The sequence below is a fragment of the Corvus moneduloides genome, chromosome 12 (assembly GCF_009650955.1).
Source record: "Corvus moneduloides isolate bCorMon1 chromosome 12, bCorMon1.pri, whole genome shotgun sequence".
Lineage (NCBI taxonomy): Eukaryota > Metazoa > Chordata > Aves > Passeriformes > Corvidae > Corvus > Corvus moneduloides.
This window is the reverse complement of record NC_045487.1, coordinates 386,653-405,909: the sequence shown is the minus strand read 5'-3', so window position 1 is coordinate 405,909 and position 19,257 is coordinate 386,653. Positions and strand designations below refer to the sequence as shown.

The following is a 19,257-nucleotide window of genomic DNA, read 5'->3' as shown; positions in this document are numbered from 1 at the left end:
TCCTTCCTGGTGGAAACCAGGTGGGCTGGGAACCAGTGCATGCCCAAGGACTGGAGAGGTCTCTCAGTTAAATTTGGAGGAGGCTGTGTTTGAAAGGCTTCTCCTCCCCAAGAACTTGGTGGCTTTCCTTACAGAGTAGTTGCTCAGGGGTGTGGAGCAAGGAGCAATTGTGTGAATTTCTGTACACAGTTCTTAGGACACAATAGTGTCCGTTGGGTTCACAGAGCCCTCACAACCATCTTAGAACATAGGAAGTAGCAGGTTGCCTTAATTCAGGCCTTTGTGTGCAGACATTATTTTGGTTCTTAATTATAAGTAGTTCCATACATATTTTTCCAGCAGGATTCTTGCCTCATTCTGTGAGTAATTATTCCATTTCTTTTTATCTTCCTCTTTCATTACATTGCCCCAGGCTTTGTCTAATACAATCCAAAGCTTTCACCGAATGAAGAATTATTTATTGTCTCATGGGCATTTCCGTGGTGCTCTGTGTTCTGTTTGTGTTTCACAGACACTTAAAGAACTTACCTCGGCAGTGTGGTCTGAAATCAGCCGGCACTCTTGTCCTCATGTTCAGGGTCGGCTGATGCACCACATGTGCCTCAAAGGTCCTGTTCTGGGTGCCCAGCCTGGTGCCCAGCCCTGCAGTCTGTGCTGCTGGAGAAGGGCTGCTCCACTTCTAGGGGGCTTCCCTGGCTCTACTGGTTTTCATCTCATCTTCAAGACTCAGCGAGTATTATGTATTCCCTCTTTCTGCTTCCGTTCTGTCATATTAGGCCATCACACATCCTTTAGTTTTCCTTCCTCCCTTATCACCTGATCTTGAAAATCCTTGCTGTGGACTGTGGGCAAAGGATGAACTGAGTCTGTTGTTTTTCCATGGATCCCTGTTGGCTTCTGCATGGGGAGATTGTGTCCTCCATGTCTTTGATACTGATGTCCTGCAATTTATGGAGAGGATTGAAAAATTGTCTTGTGCATTGTTGTTACTGCTTTTGGTTATCTGCTGGGAGTTGAGGTGGTGCAGTGCTGTAAGAAGTTAAAAAGAAGCACTATCAAAACAAGGAAAGCTTCAGTCCATCACAACTTCCCTGGAGATAGATGAAACAATAAATCCCAGGCGAGGGGAGTTAATCTGTGTCCATAGTGTTCCATTAAAGAATGGGAGCTCAGGGTGGGTTTCTGTGTCATGGCGCATTATTGCAACAGTCCCTTGCTGCACGTGGGGGTCCCCTCCTGTCCCCTGGGTCCTGCCTCCAGAAGGAGCTCACTTCCATGGTGCTCCTCTGACTCACTGCTGGGGTTCTACGCTGTAGTCCCTGGGGCAGCTGGAGCCAAGGCAAGGGAAGGGACTGGCACACCTGGGTGCCCCTTGACTTCGGGATGTGGGGCAGAGCACAGTGGTATAAGACAGTCCTCAAGCTTTTCCTTCAGAAACTGGTGGTTCTTTTCCAAAAGACTTAATATGAGGGAAAAATAGGATTTTAATTTAAATCCTTAGAACAGGCTCCACACATAGAGAGGAGTTTGGGTGGCTAAGTCTGAGCTGCATTATCAACACAAGACCCAAGTGTGCGTTGCATCCGAGCCTCCTTGGAGAGCCCTCCTGCTTAACACAGGGATCATTCCCTTGGCGGCCGGAGGAAACAAAACATCACTGGTATGGAGAGTCCTAGCCTGGGTCTGTGTTACAGAAAGCCCTCTTCAATCACTCAGCAGCTACATAATTACAATATGGACAACAGATTTCGATCCTGCTGTCTTTCCAGGTTCCCCCCAGACCTTTTGATTACATAATTTGCTTTTTATCCAGTGTTTTTCCATATTCCCAGGCTGCTCTAGTTCACCTGAGTGTTCACAGCTTAACAACTCACACTGAACTGATTATTTTCAAGTAGATGTACAAAATCTGTTACAAAGGTCTGGGCAGTGGCATTGTGAGGCCTGCTTACGGTTACTATCTTCAGTTGTTCTTTCCCCATTTGTTTTCCTGACCCTGGAAAAGATGAGGCTCCCTGAATTCTTCAGCTCCTGCCTGTCCCAGCACTGAGAAGGGAGTGGGCTGGAAGCCCTGAGCCTCTTCGTTGGTGATGTTGCTGTGTTGTGGCACAATTTTTTTTTTCTTTTTTCATCACTCCGTCCTATTGCTTTCCGTACGGCGCTTTGCAGGCAAAAGTACAGATTTTCCACCGTGTTCAATCAGGGATGACAGCATCCCTGGAAATATGAAGTGACAAAACTGTATGCTTTCCTGAGGATCAGAATGTCCCTAGTCCATGCTTTGGTTCAGTTACAAGGGGAGTTCAACCATTCCCAAGCTCTGTGCTGCTCCACAGGAGCTGCTGGATGAGGCTAGCTCTGGGTGACATCCCTCACATCCTGACTGGCTGTAGGAGAGGTCATTTCATGTGAAGTTTGTTGGTTCCTGTTGGTCAGAGGTGCACAGGTGAGCAGCAGAGGTGCCCTTGCAGGGCTGTCGTGGGTCCTGTGGTGGAGCCGCAGCTGGACAGGAGCATGCAGGGTTGAGGGCAGCACTTTACGGGCCAGCTGATAGGAAGTGTACTCTCATTGTGCTTTGGTTTAGCACTATAATTAGCAGGATCAATACTCACACTCCTGTGTGCATCTCCATGTACAGCAGCGCTTGCGCCTGTGTCTCCCAGGGGAGATTTTGGGGGTCTGGAAGATTCTCTGCAGTTGAAGTTGCCCAAGAGTGGATTTGCTGTGCTGGCAAGTCTTTGTAGCGCAGCTGTGGGAGAAGAGAGAGTTCAGTGCTGCAGGAGGGTGCCCAAGTACAGTCAGACCTGTTCGTTTCCCCCTCTCTGGGCTGCTCAGCAAGTGCACGGCAACGCAGGTGTGCAAGGGATACCTGTGCTCCTGGAGTTAGGTACTGCAGCTGGAGAACAGCGTCTCTGGCTGTTCCCTCATCCTCTTGGCATCTCCTCCCTCCCTCAAGAGGTTTTCAGCCAGCATCCCGCTCTGTTTCCCCTACACTGGAAGGGGTTGGCCGGCATAAGTGGGCCAGTGCTGACTCTCCTGTGGACTTTGTCCTTCTGCGAGACATGGGAAGGAAGTCTTCCACAAGAGGAGTCTTAGTGGAGCTCTTGGCTTTCAGCTGTCACCACAGAGGTTTGCATCTTCGGGCATCTCTTCTAAGGAATGATTAATTAGTACTTGCAGGTGTGTTGCACAATTAAAAAGGCGTGGGGGATGTTATTACAAGTTCAGCCTCTTGCTTTCTGTTAACCTCTCTTGTTCTGTGTCCACAGACCCCATGGGACTGTGGGTGTGCGGGGATGCTGCTCGTCACGGGCGACATAAACAATGTCCTTGTTAGGAGCTGCTCCAAGACCCTGTGAAGAAGTTGGCTGCTGGAGCCAAGCAGGAGCTGGGACTGTGCCTCCCCCTGGGCTTTAGCCCCTCCTCATTAAGCAGGTCCGGGCTATTGATTGGGAGCTTGTGTTTGGAAGAGTCTTACTTACTCCATGCATTATCTTGACAGATTGATCAGACCTGATTGAGAACCTCTTAAAGGAACGAACAGCTGTAATGGGAAAGTTGGACTCTGTCATCCGTTAGGATGATTCTGGGAGCGAGAAGAACGAGGCTGACATCTTGGAGCAATTGTATTTACAATTAACATGGCTGAAAACGATTGCCTCTATTGATCCCCCCTTCCTGCAATTACAGCCCCATTGTTTACATTCCAGCACTTCAGTTATAAAAAGGAAATTCAATAATTATTGCATTATTTAAAGTTAAAGTGCCACAGAGTTTGCTGGCTATGCTCGCTGGTTGATTTAACGTTCAGTAAAATCCATGCTGAGCTCTCCATCCTTAGGCTGAGCAATATTTGGCTTTTAATGAGACTTCAAGGGCTGGTGGAACAAACCCCATTTGCTGGGTCACTTTTGGGTTTGTGGGGGAACCCAAAACCTTGCAGCACAGCCAGGACCAGCCGCATGGCTAGCGAGGAGAGCATCTGTGGTGTCACTTAATGCCAGGCAGGGCTGGAGGGCTCAGAAAATACAGATTTGGTGGGGTATAGGGATGGGCTGTTAATGGGGGCAGTTGTGGCTGTTCTTCAGGCCTTTCCGTGTGATCTGGGGACTTAGATTGGTACCTCGGCCTCTGTGGCAGGAGAGAGTGCTACATTTCCAGCCTCTTGGTAAGAAAAGTAAGGATCAGAGAGCAGTTACCACAAGCTGAGCTGCAGAAACTCAGGGACAAACAAGCCTGAACCCCACCGCTGGCACTGCACCGTGGAGCTGTGCTGCACAGAGGCAGGAGGCTGGAGGAGGGAAGGGTTTGTAATGCTGCTCCTCTGGAAGCAGTAAACAATTCAGGATGTTGATGGATATGAAAGAGCAGAAGTTCAGCTTTTGAACCTGCTGGATGCAGAATCAATTTTCCCCCCTTCCAGGGGGATGGGGGGCAGCTGTGGGCACTCCAGCTCTCCCCAGAGCGCAGACAGCGTGTCCCACTGCACGCTGCAGCCGCCCGCTGCTCCCCGGCTCCAGGAAATTCCAGCTGGGGCTGCAGGTGTGAAAGGAGAGCAAGATGAATTGGCCAACCCTGACTTTTATGGAGTACTTGGAACAGACCAGGATCAGACAGCTGCATCCACATGACTTTCATTAAAAATTCAGATTCTTCTCCTCCAGGGCTGTGTGATTTATCTCATGCAGCACATCAGAGGCACATGGGGGCCGAGAGATGCTCACAAGGCTTCTGAGGTCTGCAGTGGGGTTGGGTCCCTTTCTGTGGTGACCCGTAGCCCCCCTCCAGCTCCGCTGTCAGGGTCACCTCCTGTCCCTCCCTGGGGGCATACAGTCCTCGCTGGCACCTGAAGTGTTTCCTACCAAGCCTGTGACTAATTACCCCTGTCTGACCTTACCCCGAGGAAGAGTCAGTCCCTGGGTATTCTCCTGCGCTGCACATGTGCTGGTGGGGCTGAAGTGGTTCCAGTAGCTCCTGAGCTTGGGTCAACCTCTCCGAGTAAACGCTGAGGCGCTCCCTGGTTCTGTGTGCTGGTTCTGGTCACTGGGGCTGCTCAGACATCAGTGCTTGCAGGAGGCGGCCAGCGCAATGCACCTCTGCAGTGCTGCTTCTTTCTGTGGCTTTTGTGATCTTCCAGCAGATTTTGGCTCCTCCTTCTCCAGCTGCATCTGTCAATTCTCTGAAATCACTGCGAACTTTACCCATGCTAACAGAGCTGAGTGCTGAGTTCAGAGGTAGGAAAAGTGTTACATGTGGACAAAACCTCTGCCAAAGATGTTGAAGTCTGACAACTTCTTTTTTGAGAAGCCCTGAATAGTGGAGTGGCCTTTGTTTTCGTGGCAGGGTATCCTGCGATGTGAGAGTGCTGGGAAGTGATGTGGAGGAGGTTTCTCCAGACTGTTTGTCAGTGACCCACACACCACCTGGCCGTACGGAATGGTCAGAGGGGTGAGGAAGAGGATGTTTGTGCAAGCAGGAGGGCGGGGGACTCGCTGGGGCCGTGCCTGGCAGGCTTTGCACAGCCCTGGGGTGCTGTCAGCTGAGGATCTGCAGGGCTGCAGCCGGCAGCCCTCTCACAGCCAGAGCGAGGAACATTGTTCCTTTTGGTTGTGCTGGTTTGCTGCTGTGTAGCGTTTATGAGCTTATTTTCCCACTTTGGGTTCTGGATCCCAGTCCTGTTATCTCACCTGCTTCTCCTGCCCAGAGAGACCCAGACGTGCAGGGGATCTCACAGGGGAGCTGGGGACCGCCATCTGCCTGTCATTGGGACAGTGACTGAGTTTCTGCTGCTGGTTGTCCTGTCAAAGTCTGCACAAGAAGAGGCCATCCTCGAGTCTGGAGAGAGTTTTCTCACACGTTCTACTGCTTTTGTACCACGGACACCACTTGGGGGTGGTGACGGGGTGTTCCCCCTCACAGTGCAAACCAAGGACTTGAGAGTGCTGTGAGCATGGGCTTGTCCTGAGCAGCATTCAGGGCCCTCCGAAGGGAAAGCTTTGTGCCAGTTGAGGTTAAGACTGCATAGAAATGGGACCTTTTTTTATTGAGTAATAAACATCCAAAGCACGAGATAGTTCAAAGTGTTGTTGCATCTCCCTGGTGGGCTGAGGTTACAGGTCAGATGTCCCCCAGAACAGCAGCTGAGCTACTTAACATGGCAGAGAGGGACTGGAGAACCCCCTCGTGCCCCTGGCAGTGCTTCAGGGGGGAGTTCTGTCCTGTCACCGTCGGAATCAGGCTCGTTACACCATGGCTGAATAAACTTTGCACAGAGGAGATTTTGAGCAGATAGTTGTTTAACATCTTTAAAAATTTAAAAGATTTTAAAAAATTTAAAAGATGTAGAAAAGCTTAGAAATCAGATGGTGAATATGAACTGCAGGAGCAGCTACAGAGACGTTCATGAGAGTTTGTTACTTGTGTAACAGCAGCAACTTGGGGTCTCAGTCCTGGGTACTACAGTTTTAGCTCCAAGGACCATTGTGTGGTATGTGGCATGGGGTGAGGGGGGCTGCCTGCGGTCGGGCAGGCTGATACAGTGTCATGTTCAATTCCATGATTATTGTAAGTTACTGTGAGTGAGGCAGCATAAGAGGGGGAGAGACGGTAAAATAAACAGAGTTTGGGGTATGTGAAGGATGGAGGGAGAGTAAAAAGAACTGACTGTAGCGTCATTCCTTACTTTGTTTAAAAATCAGATTTCCGTAGTCGTACCCTGTGAGCATTTACTATTTAGTAGAAGAAAACAGTTCTGAGGCAGATGTTGGAGAGTGGCACATGGGCCTGGCCCAGCGTGTGCAGCTGGCACCGGGGTAGGGCCACCCCGGCCACACCGGGGCCAGGGCAGGGCTGGGGGACACTGAGGGGTGGGTGGCACGGAGTGGGGGCAGAGGAGGGAGATGAGGCCTCTGAGCAGGACCTTCCTGTGCTAATCACTGTGAGAACACAGCCTTGCCTGGAGACCTGCACACTCCGTGCACAGCGGACAGGCTGCGCGTGGTGTGGCGCATGTGGGAATAGGTGCTGGGAGCCCGTGGTGCTGAGCCACAGTTGGTGTACGGACAGGAACACCCGTGTCCCCTGGGAAGCTGCACTCGTGAGCCGTATGGTTTCCATCAGAGCGTTCCTCTCTCTGTTTCTGATTTAAAGTGTAGCTTTGACTCACCCTGATCAATATTTTGCATGCCATGCGTGAAGAACCAGATGTTGGAAGTTTCCTATTGTGGAGAGGGAGGGGGCGAACACCCCCCCAGACTCACAGAAATCGATGTTTTCTGACAGAAGTTGGTTGGTTTTCCTTGGAACAATATATTCTTTTGATTTTCAAGTTGATTTGTCTTCTAACAAGGTTCTGGTTTAGTATTTTGAATTTGTTTCCTGTGATACGGATAAATTCTCACAAGAGGGAAGTTTAACAGTGTGATGGGCAATAACTACACGTACTTGGACAGCATTTCATCGCCTCCAGCAGCGCACAGCTTGGACTGGCTCAGCCCTCACATCTTTTTTCTCTGGACTGCTCCTTTCCTCTGCTGGGGGATGGGTTGAATCAGGTGCACGCTGTGCTGTGCCCAGGGCTTGGTGGTGGTGGCACCCTCAGCCTGTGACTTGTCCATCACAATAGGCAGGTGAGGCTGACCCCAGCGCGAGGGATGTTTGAGACGAAGCAAAAGAAGAGCATAAAATAAGACACATTTATTAAACTGTTTAAAACAAATGTTTTCCTAAAACCCCCTTTTAAATGAGAACAGCGCAGACTGTGCCTCTGGTTCCACAGAGACCATGTCCTTAATATTTCCTTGAACCCGTGACCGGATTTTTCTCTAATTGCTCACTGGGGGTTTCCTCTGGCTTCTGTGCAGAAGCTGCTGCTGAGCCCGTGGGCGCTTCCTGAGCTCCAGCACGGGGTTTGTGGGATGGGCTGGCGAGGATGGGGCTGGTGTGGTTCCTGGAGCCAGGCCCCAGCCTGCAGCAAGCTGGGAGCAGGGAGGTTATGGCAGGGGTTGGAGCTGGGGCGTTACGGCAGGGGTCAGGGCAGAGCCAGGCTGGCGAGGCTGGCCCGTCTGAGGTGGGCACGCGACTCTTGCGACGGGCTCGCTGACCTTTCGTGCCTTAAGCCATTCATCTTTTCCTGGCTCAGGAAGAGGGTAACACATGCAGACAATAGAAATGAGATGAGGAAGAAGTTCTTATAAGGCAAAACAGCAAAAAATCTTTTGAGGGCACCAGTGGGATTAGTGCCCTCGTGGATTCTTCAAATATTACAGTGAATTTAATTAAATACATCGTGATCCCAAAAGAGGCTAGTCTAATTAGCCAGATCTAGAATACATTTATTCTCTTTCCTCACCCTTCCAATCAGAAGCCTAGGCATCAGCTCATATCCTATTTTTAATCATTCCTAGACTCAGAGGGCTCTCCTTCCTCCATGTGAGCAAGGCACACAGCGCTGGGTAATATGTGTCTTTAATCTTATCTCAGCTGTAACTGAGATAATAAGCATCAGAATTTTTACCAGAAGGTCCTGGCTGCACGTAGGCAATATTTTTGATTGACAAACCTCAAGATCATTTCCAAATCACTGTACTTGTGCCTCGGGCCAAGTGTGTGGTGAGGAAAGAGTTCTGTGAGATGACACAAAGACACAAGGGGGTGTCGGGGTTGGATGGGAGGAGCTGGCAGGGAGTATTGCTCAGCTGAACTGTTCGGTGTGGGATGGAAACACCAAAGGCCTTCACTGAGGGATCTCATTTTGTTTCACCTTGGTATTCATTTTTTCTCAACTAGTGACACACCCTTACTGTGGAATTGGGAAATTCCTGTGACCTCCTGCTGCCCAGGGGGAAGGGACAGCAGCTGTGCCATGGCAGCCAGCGTGGCTGTGCATGGTGAATTCTTCCTTCTGGTTCTAAGAAATAATTGCCACGTCTGTGGGATCCATGACAGGAAATGGCTGTTTGTTTCCCCAGAGGCATGTATCTGTGTACCAGAGGATTGATAAGTTTTGCCAAATAATCGCGGTATCATAATCTGGAATTAGTGGTATTGGCTGCAACAGCACAGCTCAGGAGGGGGACAAGGTTTTTCCAAGTGCTGGCCTCTCACAGTGGTACTTGGCTGCATGCTCACCGTTGGCTTTTCAGCCTGGGTCTCTTTCACAGGCCAGGCTGCTGCTTCCCTCCTGACCCAAGGGAGTAAAACTTGGATGCCAGGGAGCGGAGAGCTGGATGATGGACAGGATGGCTCTGCACTCTGCTTCCATACACTGTGCAGGACCTCTCTTTCTAATGGGTTTGTTGTGTTCTAGGGTTGCTTTAGTTTTACTCTTCATAGTTTTCCATGAGAATTTACAAAATTTAATTTTATGTTTGATATGCAGTTGGATCCTCTCCCAGGACAAGCTTTGAGTGTGAAGGAGTGAGCCCTGAGTGGGTCATGAGCAGGTGTTACTGCTGGGTCTAGTGCTTTCCCTCACTGAGGGAGGTGATCTTGTCTGTCTCCATCTGTGCTTTGTGCCCATTTCAGTGTCTTTTGGTTTTCATGCTCTTCAGCAGGAGAGCATGTAATACCTTGGGAGCAAACAGGCTTTGTCTCACTGGATCTGTGTCAAAATGTGGTTCCTTAACCAATTCCCAGGTGGCTTTTAGCAGTTTACAGGGGACTAACCCAGGAGACTGGGGGTGATAAAGGACACTGACATCCCTCTGCTTTGTTCTCCACAGCACCTGCAGCACCATGAGAGCGGGGTCGAAGGTGAAAGCTGCTACTACCACTGTGTCCTCTGTAACTACTCCACTAAGGCCAAGCTGAACCTCATCCAGCATGTACGCTCCATGAAACACCAGCGGAGTGAAAGCCTCCGGAAGCTACAGCGCCTCCAGAAAGGTCTTCCTGAGGAAGAGGAGGACCTAGGACAGATCTTCACCATTCGCAAGTGTCCAGCTGCCGAGGCCGGTGAGTGCTGCTGCCTTGGCGTGAGCGGGGCCAGCGCCACAGGGTGGGTGGGTGGCATTAGACCCACTGTGCTCTTTGGTGACAAACTTGGTGATGTTCCTGTTTCTCTTCCCTGCTGTGCGATGACACAGTTTATCAGTAACACATTACAGGAATCCCACCTGGCCTGAGGTGGGATTTGGGATGTAGAAGTTTCGGATGTTGAAGTTACGTGTGTTGATTCAGGTTGGTGTCTTAAACCCTGGAACATTGTATGAACATCTAAAGATACTGTCATATCTGGGCAACTCAACAAACAGTGCACTAGTAGATGTTTTCCAATGAGTCAAGTGATGCCCTGAGCACCAGCATAAGCTGTGCCAGCTTGGCACTGATTTCTGGTACTTCAGCCACACTGGACTGGGAGGAGGAGCTGGGCAAAAGGGGTGGGCAGGACATGCAAGTTTTCCATGTCTGTTCTCCATGTCTGTTTTCCATGTCTCCTCTTCATAAGGAAAATAAAGTGAAGGGCTTGTATGAAACATTTGCTCACACAGATCATAGGACAGGGATTGCAGCTGCGAATCCAGCAGGAGGAAATGTGCCTAAAAGGAGCAGTTAGGCTGGATGGAGCAGAGATGGTACTTTGTTTAGTCACACAAAGGGTTGAGAAGTTTTTCATGTTCTGAAAAATCAAGGTCTCCTGAAGCCCTCTTCAGAGGGAGGAGAGGAGGAGAATCAGCCTGGGTCAGCTGGTTTGTGTGCTGTCAAGGCATGAAGGTGCTGGAGCTGGGGTGTGCCAGCAAAAGCCTTCACAGTCCTCCTCTTAGCTTCAAGCAGGACTTTTCTCTATGACTGCTATGAAAATTGGTAAATCCTACATATAGCCTGAGGAACTGGCATTCTGCAGTGAATGCACATGGAGGTGAGGAAGGTGGCCTTGGCTGAAAAGGCTGAGAAGGAACAGCGGCAGCAGCTGACGGAGGTTTCGTAAATGTCCCTTGAATTCACACCTGGGTCTTACTGCTGTTATGCCTGTGAGAAACGAGGATCTGAAATAAACCCAAAACACCCCAAGAGTGAAGACAGGCGATTTTTCATTAAGAGTTAAATTCAGTCTTGTGGAAAAAAGTGCCCAATCTGTGACCTTGGCGGCCCAGCAGAGTCGAGAGCGTGGAACATGCTTCCCCAAAGGTCACAGTCACAGTGAGAGCGTGGTGGCTGCCACACCGCCCGGGGGGGACAGTGGCTCTGGCAGCCCTTCCGCTGCGCTGCGGTGCTCTGCCGTAGGAAAACATTCCGAGTTCAGAAGGGTTCTTTGGGCAGGGCTGTGGGTTGTGAGCTGCTTAAATGCAAAACGAGCAGAGAGGGGAAACCATCCGTGCCCTTTGTGATAGACAGAACAACCTTGAAAACCTTGTTTACTCTAGAAATTTCTGTTTACCTTGTCTTTTATTGTACAAACCTTATCTTTCCCATCCGGCCGCCCAGATTAGGACATGGCAGGTACTGGGAGGGCAGGAGCTGACTGGCTGGGAGGGAAAACATTTTGGTGACCATTTTAAAAAATGTAGTATTTTTGAAGTGAAAGTCCTGACAAGTCACTGAAAGGAAAGCTTGATTTACAAGTATTTTACTTTAATTTTTTTTAAACCTGTTGGTTCTTCAACAAAAACTGACAGAGAACAAGACACTGACAATTTCTTGATCATATTTTATTTCAAAGGTTATGAATACAAGCAAGAATAAGGCTTCAGAAGGCAAAGGGTCAGTTTTGCTTGTCACTTTAAGCTGAGATACTTAATTTCAGACACTCCTCAAGCCCACTGTTGAGCTGATCAAAGTGGGACACCTCACTGGCATGCTGGCCCAGGCATCCCTGCAGGGATGGGAGTCAGGTTTGGATGAGAAGCTGCTGTAACCCCAAGGGGGAGAAGGGGTGCTCCCATCTCCCACTCATTCTGATCCCATTGTGGGGATGCTCAGCTGCGGGGCAGGGCTGTGCACGGGGGCGGTGTGAGTCTGTGCCCTGCATCTCCTCCTTCTCTGTAACAGGGTCTCTCCTGTGTCCCCATTATGGTTTTTAGTGTTGTTTTCTGAGGGCTGGGTGGACTTTTCCCCTCTGCCTTTTGATAAGGCGTCTCTGTGTTATTAGATACCAGGCTCAGAGACCGGGACAGATACTTGTCTGTGACACTTCTCTGGTCTGTGACACGTGTCTGCTGGGGCACAAAGGGACCATGACTTCTCTGTTGCTTTGCCGCAGTCCAAGTGCAGTGGTCTGTTCTGTACTGTGGCCTCGTGTGACAGAGTGGAGTCACCCTGTTCCCCTCCCGCTGCGTCCCATTGCTGTGCACAGAGCGCAGGTGCTGGTGTTGAATGCTGTGTGTACCTGCTCCGTGTGTACCTACTCTCTGGTGTGTGCAAGTATGTAGGAAAAAGCAGTGCTGTCTGGAGACGGTGAGTAGATATTTGCTTGTGTAGATGCATCTCAATCTGTTGGAAGAGAGCTCTGATCACACCTTAATTAGTCCTCTAACAATCTGCAAAGGTCAGTGCCAATTGCCTGTTCATTTACATTTGTAATTGTGATGGTTCTTGATTGCACATTAGTTGCAATTCACTCCCTCCCACCCTGAAGAAGCACAGGCAGCCTGAGCAGCCGCTCCAGGGACACAGGAGCCTTTGTCCCTGCCTGTGCCAGCCCCTCAGCACTCCTCAAAAATTGGGTGTCTTTTGGGGAAGAGCTTTAGGATCTGCCCTCCGCTTCCAGTAAGGGAATGACAAAGTTGTTGGCAAGGAAATTACATGGACATCAGGCAGGAAACCCAATCCTCCTTGAACTGGATAATTAAAGACAATTAAACTTTTCTGCTTGCTTTGAGAAGTGTGCTCATTATGCAAGAGATGGGGAAGCGGCTGGAAGTTCAGCTGGTTTGTTGATCAGAGAGAACACAGCTTCAGGGAGGGGGTATTGTCCTCTCAGGGTATTTTTGGACATCTCTTGCTGTGGTATCTGGGTTGCTGCCACTGCAGATGTCAGCCCCTTGCTGCAGCAGCATCTGTGTAACGTTACTCATAAGCGAATTGATTTTTAATGATGGGGGTTTCGAGAAGAAAAAAGTGAAGAAAGAGTGACCATAATAAAAACCAAAACGGTCTCAAGATGTCAGATGAATGCACTTACGGCTCATTAGATAATGACAGAAACAAATGTGAAACAACCTGCATCGAGTTTTCATTCTGACTTTGGAAGTGTTTCTTTCATCCCAGAAGGCATCAAGCACCACACCCCTCTCCGTAGCTCGGGCAGCTGCACACAGGGTCGTTGGTCAGAGCGGGGTTTCTGCCCTCTGTCCACCACATAGTGCTCCTGCTCTCCCCATCATATTCCTCTCCATGTGCCACCCATGTAGGTGGGGCTGTTGGGCCCCCATTGCTTAGCCTTTGTACCCCTGGGCAAGTGCTGGTCGCACTTAATGTGTTTCCTCCCTTACCTGTTTCTCCTGACTCCTCCTGTTTTCCATCTCTTCTCTCCCTTTCCATAGTGTCTTCCTGTGGGAGGAGCAGTAGGCCTTTGCCCGCCCTTCCCACTGTGTGGGACAGGCATCCTTTAGGTGTCCTCAGGTGTCCATGCTCCTTGCCTGCACCAACCTCTCCCCATTTCACCGCAGAGGACAGTCACACCTCAGTGTGGTGGTCACACTGTCACAGCAATCCTTCTCATTGCTGCCAAATCCTTGGCAATCATCTCCTTCCGGCGCAGGGTTCTTGTTGGGGCCCTTGCAGGAAGAGCAGGGCCAGCTCTCTGGCAGCCCTTGCTGGACACCAAATGCTGTGAACAGCCCCTTTGTCCTGGCAGGACGGACAGGGGGCTGGGGAGTTCACCTCTGCCCCTCTGCCCACCCTTGCTGGAGCACCCGCACTGCTCCCTCTGCCAGCCCGCAGCAGGGGACCAGCCAGTCTCCCTGCTCCAAACAGGTGGATTACAGTTATTTTGAGGACTGTCTTTACTGCAAAACTCTGCTCTGTTCTCAGAGCAGAGTTTTGCAGTAAAAGCTGGAAAGCTGCTGGCTCCCTGGAAGGGGGGGATGCCTCAGAGGCCCTGCTTTCCCCTTCCGTCTGCCCCACAGGCAGAGGTGCACTGTTTGTCCACGTCTCCCTTGCGTTTCAGTGTGTGACCTTTTGAAGGGCTGGGAGCTGCAGACTGAAATCGGGATGTGAATCTTTAATGAAACCAAGTATGTAAACAGACCTAAGGTACAGCTGAAGCAGTGTTCGGATGAGAAAATCCCACGTGGTTTAAAAATAGTAGCTCCCAACCTCAGAATCACAGAATCACACCTCAGCCTGACTCTGCCTGTGTTGCCTGCAGACAGCAGGGTGCTCATTTGGTTGCTGCACCTCTGTGCACTGAGTCATGCAAACGCTGTGTTCCTCCCTCTCACAAGCAGTTCTGTGGCTGCCCCAGGGGTTCGAAGGCATCACCATCGGGGGGACAGGAGCAAGGTCCCACGTGCTGGGGAGCCAGTTTGGTCAGGGAGCAACCAGGATGTGGTTTGCAGTGAGAGGTTTCTCTCAAATGCAAAGTTTCTATCAAGCAGAAGGGAGGCTCGATGCCAGCCCGGTTGAATCCATTTGTGATCTGGCAGGCCCACAGCATGCTCTAATACCTCATCTGCTTCCTCAAGACTGAGGCACTACTCTCTGGTTCCCTCCTCTACTGTCCAGGCTCTCCAGTTCCCCTATTCCCTTGGTGGCCATTTCCTGGATTGGGAATTGTGACCAGCCCATCTGTAAAATGAAGCAAATTGTGTAGAAAAGGAGAGGAGATGTTCCACAAAAAACTCCTGCTTGGGAACCATCCTGTTATTTTCCCACCCTGAAGGTGGGCAACCATGCAGGGCATTTTTTCCTCACCATCGTAAAGCACGGAGTAATTACTCATGGAGCTTGTTACAGCAGGGGTGGGAGATGTGCCTTTGGGGTGGATTTTTCATGATAGCAGACTCTCTACTTCCAGTAGAACTTTAAGACTTTTGAAGGGAAAGTTGTTAATGGCAAATTGTATTTCTCCCTGCTTGAAATAAATGTAGTGGGATCTGACATCCTCCACTTGGTCTCCATTAAAGACAGTGTGGTCATTCTTAATGATGCCTGTTGGTCTCCAGCTTCTGCTGGAGGTAATGGAGGGTTTTGGAAAGAAATCTCCAGTTTGTTTTGTAATCTCTCTCCACTTTTTCATGGGACTTGATTTCACACAGCAGTTAAGAGCTTACCAAAGCAGATCACCTCTATGGTGCCTGCAGGAAAAGAGCACGCGGAGTCCATGCTACAGCATCAGCCAGTCAAAACCCCTCTGCAGCTCTGGCTCTGCTGACGATGCCCCAGGTACATGTCTGAAATGTGTGGCCCTTGCAGAGGGCTGGGGAAGTAATTTCCAGGCTTGTCCTTGATTGACACATTTAATAATCTGCCAACCCAGGTTATAGCCTGAGCTCCTGTGTGCAAACACCAAGTGCTGCCCAGCTTCATCCGTATCTCTTGGGCTTTTTACCTCTCACTCTCCAAAACTTGATACTGCCTTTTCCCAATACGCGATCTGTAACCCCCGAGAGCAGCAGCCTGCTCAGGCTTTGTTTCCAAAGTGCTGCGTGTAAATCTAGCCAAACCATCAGTACGTGCATGGCCAGAGGTGGGCGAGCAGCCACAGGTTCATGGGAGTCATTGGGGGCCCTGTCGTGTGCACCCGGCTTCTGCTGGGCCCGTGTCCTGCAGCTGGGAGTGTGCAGCAGCTCTGTTGTCCAAGGTGGAAATCCCTTCCTGTCATCTCCTCAGACACAGAGAGTGGGATGAGGGATTGTCCTGTTTTGAGAAAACATTTACCCATGGTGCAGTAGCGTATGTGGACTAGCAGCAGAGGCAAGCAGCCCTGGGCGATGTGTGTATTGCACTGACTGAACTCGCAGTTCCCTTTACTGCAGCAGTTCTGATCTCCCTGCCAACCCCACCAACTACCCCCACAGGCAGGATTATCTCTTGTTTTCCAAGATCTCGTGTCACATGTGTTCATTTAGAGGACAGTTTGTTGCCTTCCCCTTTGTTCTGGTGAACCTTGGAATTTTTTCATTTTTCTTATGGATTGAATGGCTTCAGGACTTTTTACCTTTCCAGCAAGTTCCTAATAGAGTTGCAGTATTTCTGGCAGGGTCTCTCCACTGGAGGCCATCCCAAGGCTGGGCAGATGACAGAGTCTCTCCTCCGTGGTCAGGCAGAGAGACTAGGGAAGCTTTTGGTTCTGCTTTAGTTTCACATTGCTTTAATGGTCATTGAAATCCAGCAAAGGTGTTTCTGGCAGCCATGGATCAGGGTGGCTATGCCCAGCTGACTCCTTCGGAAGGCCTGAGGATGTGAGGAGAGCCCAAACGGTTTGAGAAACTTTTAGGGGACTTTTCTTTCCTGGTATTGCCCTGTAACATAATTTCTATCTGTTCCCTCCTTGTCTCCTTTCTCCCACCTAAATTTTGAGGAACCCCATTCGCATCCCAGCAGCATCTCTCTGTCCTTTTCCATTTGGGATACCATGGGGCTGTTCAGGTCTGGCTCCACAGAATGCAGGGATAAAATTGGTTCTCTTTAATATCTGGCAGAGGCAGATTTCCTTTGTTTTTTATTTTTTGGGGTTGGTTTTGAGTTTAAAGTCAAGAGCAGTTGTGCCTTAGCTCTGCTTTGACCAACCAGCAGCAAAGAGATAATCTCAAAAGGATATGAAAGGTTTAATCATTTTAATTTTGTTTTTATTAAAGTTGGTTGTGACTTTTTTCCTGTGCCCCTGGTAAAAGGGGGGTAACAGAAACCTACCCAAACCCTCAAGCATCTGCTTAATGAAACTGCAGCGGGAGGCGCCTGCGGAAGGAAGCGGTGGGATGGCCGGGCTGGGGAGGGCAGGCCAACGGCATGCGGCAGCAGCACCCAGCCGTGGCAGGAATCTCATAAGCTCCATCCCACTCCAGCCACCCCTTGTCCTGGGGAGCTCATGGCTTTCATTAAGCAGAAGGAGAGGAAGCTCTGACAGCTGACTTGCTCTAGAATGTTTTTCTTGTTTGACTGCATCTTAAAGCCCTTTCCACTTAGGAAAAGTAAAGGGGGAAGTATCACCAGATGCTGCAGTACAACACTATGAGACTCCCGGTCCCTCTTCTCCGCTTTTTTCTCCATATCCATGCAAACTCCAGAGCCAGACTGAAGCCCAGCTGTCAGAGCTCCACATCTCCCTGAGCTCCATTTCCCTTGGGACTCAAGAGTGGCATCCCTGTCTCTTGGTAGTCCATCCCTGAAGCTCTGCTGCCGGTGCCCAGTGCATGGTGCCCACTGCACCTTCTGCTTCTCTTCCCTGTTTCTCTTTTCTCCTTTCTCCTGCACAGATGTAGAATAGGGAACTCTCCTGAGGACGTGGTTGTTGCAGTGGTGCAGGTTAAAGATTGAAGGTCTCCCCCTGTGAGGAGTGAATCAGTAAAGTTTTGAAGGCATTGCAGGTACTGCAGCATGGCCTCAAGGTGTGTTGGAGCAGGTTAGATGTCCATGTGAGTGACATGGGATTCACACTGACAGCAAACTCGGCTCATGGTGAAGGTCCCATCAGTGTAGCCATGCTGTGTCTTGTCCCAGCCTCGCCCCTGCTCAGGTGCTGTGTCTGACCCAACCCCCTGCTTCTATCTTCTGGTAGCATGGAGAAAAAGAAACCCTCCAAAACCTTAGACATGTGCTCCAGCAGCTGTTCCTCCACTGCTAGCCCTGATTTATGATGTTTCTCTCATAGACTGTGTTGCAGCAGCTCATATCCAGCACCTTCCCACAGGTCTGACTCTTGTAGCCATTGCTGCGCTTTTGTTTCCTCCCTTCCCGTGCTACTGGGCTTCAAATTAAATACCTCTGGAATGAACATGCCTCCTCCTGTGTTCCCAGGTTAATGAGTTGAAAGTTTCCTGGCTGCCGTGTTGTTCTTGGTGTATTAGTTTGGAGTCTTGTTCCACTGTTGACCTGAACTGAGAGGGGCTGGAGCTTCAGCACAGAGTTTTGGTGGGACCTCAGTACCTTCTTCCCTGCTAATGTGCCCTGGCTGGGGACAGTGGCAGAAAGGAAAGGTCAGTCACATTCAGCTGGGCACAGGCTTTGTGTTTGGAGGCAGCAAGGATGTTTGAGTGGTTCATAAGTAAACAGTGGAGCAGGGTGAGACCTGGAGCAGCACGCTGGTGTGCCATCCTGTTTGGAAGGTGAGTTTGAAGCCTGCTGCCACTGAACATGGCCATTTGGGGTATAGGCTTCACTGTCCTGCACGAAAGATCCATTTGTGTATAAAAGCTGATACAAGTCTGCAGGGTCATAGTCAGCACTGGAAGAGAATGTCCTTGTACCTTCCTCTCTTCAGGGAATACCCTTGCAGGGCATCAGCTCCTTTCCTGGTTGTTCCTGCCTTTTCCCTGCCGTTGTTCTCTCAGAGTTCTTTCTGCTGCAGGAGCACATGTCTGATGGTCTTTAACTGGCAGGACTGAAGGAAGAGCCCCCCTGCTACCCAAACCTTGCCATGCAAACCCAGTGCACTGCCCAAGATGAAAAAGTGCTTTGAGACCTTTGTTCAGAGGAGACATTGTGAGGATAAGAAGTGCTCTCCTCCACCTCTCATCTGTAGGTTATGGACTTAATGGCAACAGATACACAGCTTGAGTTCTGAAATGGATTCCTTTTTTTCCTTATGCAAAATGAGATTCCATACATTATAGGGGGATGATTTGTGACATAGGGTTTTACAGCAGCTGGCTCAGGCTGGCAGTGACCCCTGGCCTGACCCGCTCCAGCATTCCCACTGCTGCGGTGTGCATGTTGGACCACTCTCCTGTGTCCCTGCTCTGGTCCTCCGTTTGCCTGTGCTTCTGAAATGCACTTGCTTCCTGTCCCTTCTGCGAGGCCTATTGATCCTCTGGTGATGACATTAACATCCTCAGAACTGCCTGAGAAGGAGCTACCACATGCATTTATTTTTCCACTAAAACTCTAAGATTGGCTAATAACGTGCCTGTCAGCACCAGTGTCCTGCCTGCTCTGACTGCTTCAGAGGGAAATCTGGGGACCCATAAACAAATTCCTACCTCAAATCAAGGTCTCATCCTTGTTCCTGCTAAAATTCAGTTCATGCCCCTAAGCAAGAGGGTTATATTTATTCCAAATACTCAGTTTGCTTTTCCAAGTTGCACATCTCGATGCCTTTGCCATATATTTTGTTTTGACCTTAATGATTTCTTGAGGCCACAAGTTCCAAAGGTTAAT

At 50.0% G+C, this 19,257-nt stretch overlaps 1 protein-coding gene across 4 annotated transcripts in view; it reads left to right on the top strand.

The window, feature by feature from the left end:
• Positions 1-19,257, top strand: part of ZFHX3 (zinc finger homeobox 3) — a 401,385-nt gene that overhangs the window by 336,302 nt on the left and 45,826 nt on the right. For all 4 annotated transcript variants that reach the window (XM_032121503.1, XM_032121504.1, XM_032121505.1 and 1 more), the window contains one exon: positions 9,723-9,954. In XM_032121503.1, coding sequence (XP_031977394.1) covers positions 9,723-9,954 — 232 coding nt within the window. The remainder of the gene's footprint in view (positions 1-9,722; positions 9,955-19,257) is intronic.